This window comes from Adiantum capillus-veneris, chromosome 17, assembly GCF_014529385.1.
Source record: "Adiantum capillus-veneris isolate H3 chromosome 17, ASM1452938v2, whole genome shotgun sequence".
Classification (NCBI taxonomy): Eukaryota; Viridiplantae; Streptophyta; class Polypodiopsida; order Polypodiales; family Pteridaceae; genus Adiantum; species Adiantum capillus-veneris.
In genome coordinates this window covers 86,530,486-86,533,200 of record NC_140947.1, presented here as the reverse complement: position 1 = coordinate 86,533,200, position 2,715 = coordinate 86,530,486, and the positions used below count along the sequence as shown (strand labels likewise).

Below are 2,715 nucleotides of genomic sequence, written 5' to 3'. Positions count from 1 at the left end.
AACTTGAAAGAGCTTTATAGAAGTCTACAGGTCATGAGGCTCTCAAGGTTAGCATGACTGGGGCATGATTGACACTCTTGAAGATGATTCCTAGCTCAAAATAGTCCCACTAGAGTGCTCACAAGCTTCAAAAGTGAGTCTCCACGTCATGAGGCTCAAACTTAAATTCGAGCCTCATGAGCTAGAGTCTCGGGAAGATGATCACAAAGAAAGAGTTGTGGAAGAGTCTCTAGTGCATGAGGCTCAAACTTAAGTTTGAGCCTCATGAGGTAGGACTCTTGTAGATTGCTTCTAGCTTGGAAGAGTCCTACTAGAGTGTTCGCGATGCTAAAAAATTGAGCCTTTTGATCATGAGATTCAAACACAAATTTAGGCCACATGAGACTCAAACAAAGGTTTAGGCCATACGAAAATTCAAGCCTTGTGAGCTACACTCTTTTAAAAAATTTCTAGGTAGAAAGAGCTTTACTAGAGTGCTCATGAGGCTTGAAAATTGAGTGTCCATGTCATGAGGCTCGAACTTAAGATCTAAAGATTGAATGCTCCACTAAAACAAATCATACTATAGTGCTCACATGAGGCTTGAAAATTGAGCATCCAAGTCATGAGGCTCCAGCTTAAGTTTGAGCCCACGAACTATAGAGTGAATGCTCAACTAGATAGAATTTTGACAAGAGTCTTTGTCTCAAGAAGCTCGTGAACGTAAACTTCAGCCTCATGAGGTAGAGACTTTTGTAAGTGGTTTCTAGCTAGAAATAATCTTGTTAAAATCTATAGCTTAGGAAGCTTGAAAATTGAGTCCCTAGGTCATGATGCTCACTCTTTGAAGATGATTCATGGCTCACAAGAATCCCACTAGAGTGCTCACAAGGCTTGAAAAGCGAGTCTCCAAGTCATGAGGCTCAAACTTAAGTTCGAGCCTCATGAGCTAGAGATTGAGGAAGATGATCAACTAGGAAGAGTTGTGGAAGACTCTTTGGTGCATGAGGCTCAAACTTAAGTTCGAGCCTCATGAGATATGACTCTTGTCGATTTCTTCTACATCGGAAGAGTTGGGTTCGTGATGCTTAAAAAATTGAACCTTTAGGTCATGAGACTCAAACATAAGATCACATCACATGAGGTAAAGACTCAATTTGAGCCTTGTGAGATACAAACTCTTTTAAAAAGTTTCTAGGTAGAAGAGCTACACTAGAGTGCTCATGAGGCTTAAAAATTGAGTGTCTAAGTCACGAGGCTCGAACTTAAGTTCGAGCCCTAGAGCTAGAGATTGAATGCTCCACTAAAATGAGTCATATTGGAGTCATTAAATAAGGCTTGAAAATTGAGCATCCAAGTCATGAGTCTCTCGCTCAAGCTTGAGCTCACAAACTATAGAGCGAATGCTCAACTAGATAGAATTTTGGTAAGAGTCTTTGTCTCAAGAAGCTCGTGAACATAAGCTTGAGCCTCATGAGCTAGATACTTTACAAATGGTTTCTGGCTAGAAAGAATCTTGCTAAACTCTTTAGCTTAGGAGGCTTGAAAATTGAGTCTCTAGGTCACGAGGCTCGAACTTAAGTTCGAGGCTCATGAGCTAGAGACTCTAGAACAATCGAGTGATAGTGCATTGGTAGTTAGTACTAGTGGCTTTGTTTTTCATGGGGTTAAGCCTATTTGTCGTAGAGGTAGAAAAGCATTTAGGGCACTTGGCTAAGCTTTGCTAGGCTCTTTGTGTAGCTGTAACAAAAGGACATCAAAAGAAAGTGTGTCTAGCACTTGGGCAAAGAGAGCACAAGTGGATGTATCACGTGCCTTTGTAGGATGCGGTGAGCTCGGATGATATCTACAAGAGAGGTGCTGCTCTTGCACACCACACACTTATCAATTTTGGACAGCTGCATGATCTTCACACATTATTTTAGGTTACGTACATGTACACAAGATAAGCTAGGTTCAAAGCCCAGAGGCGGTCGACCGCACATGGTTTCCCTTTCCTCTGCTACTGCTGGTTTCATGAGCAACACATGGGGGTGCAACTGACATCGACTATGGAGAGGCTCACAAAAGAGGCACTGGAAGGCTCTATGCAAAGGCAAGGTTCACAACAACTGTAGAACAACAAGGATACTTCGGTGCAGGTATCAACATGCCAGGTTTTTGGATGTGAAGTACATAACAGAGGCAAAGAAGTGAAGTGAACATGCGAGAGGTAGAAGATTCAGCGGATGTTGTGAAGTGATGATCAGAGGTAGACGATTTAACTCATGCTACACACATCTACACATACAGAAGTTAAGTCTGTGAAAGAGGCTCCTCAAGGCAATGTTCAGATCATTCCGCAACTCATGGAGATTCAACAGGTCCCGTAAAGTGATCAGAGGTAGAAAATGTAGTGCATGCCGTGATCTGCACCACACGTCCCATGAATTGCTCAGAGGTAGACAAATTAGCAAATCTCATGAAGTGATCAGAGGAATTCATCTTGACGCGGCAGCAATAGGGAGGCGCAGAAAATGCAACTTTAGACAGTAGCATGCCTGAACAAAGAGTGAAGGAGTTTGTGAGAGATGCGATTGGTTCTCTCTCTCTCTCTCTCTCTCTCTCTCACACACACACACACACACACACACACACAATCCACATGGAGTTTGGAGGACTCAAGGTATAGAATATAGTACCACAGTTCATGGCGTGCTCATGACACATCAATGCGGCAGGGCATGGCGAGCTCAT

General features: G+C 42.7%; 1 protein-coding gene across 1 annotated transcript; it reads right to left on the bottom strand.

Annotated features, from left to right (window-relative positions):
* Positions 1-1,809: 1,809 nt before the first annotated feature.
* LOC147437638 (uncharacterized) lies at positions 1,810-2,715 on the bottom strand. Its single transcript, XM_086487141.1, has 2 exons — positions 2,661-2,715; positions 1,810-2,519 (listed from the first exon to the last, which is right to left on the bottom strand). The coding sequence occupies exons 1-2, from the start codon at positions 2,713-2,715 to the stop codon at positions 2,326-2,328; spliced, it is 249 nt and encodes an 82-aa protein (XP_086343267.1). The 3' UTR covers positions 1,810-2,325.

Excerpts from the sequence above, each read along its gene's own strand:
- LOC147437638 (XM_086487141.1), bottom strand. The coding sequence starts at position 2,715 with ATGAGCTCGCCATGCCCTGCCGCATTGATGTGTCATGAGCACGCCATG. Across the intron at positions 2,520-2,660 it reads TGAGCACGCCATGAACTGTG|GCATGCTACTGTCTAAAGTT; the intron begins GTACTATATTCT and ends CTCTTTGTTCAG.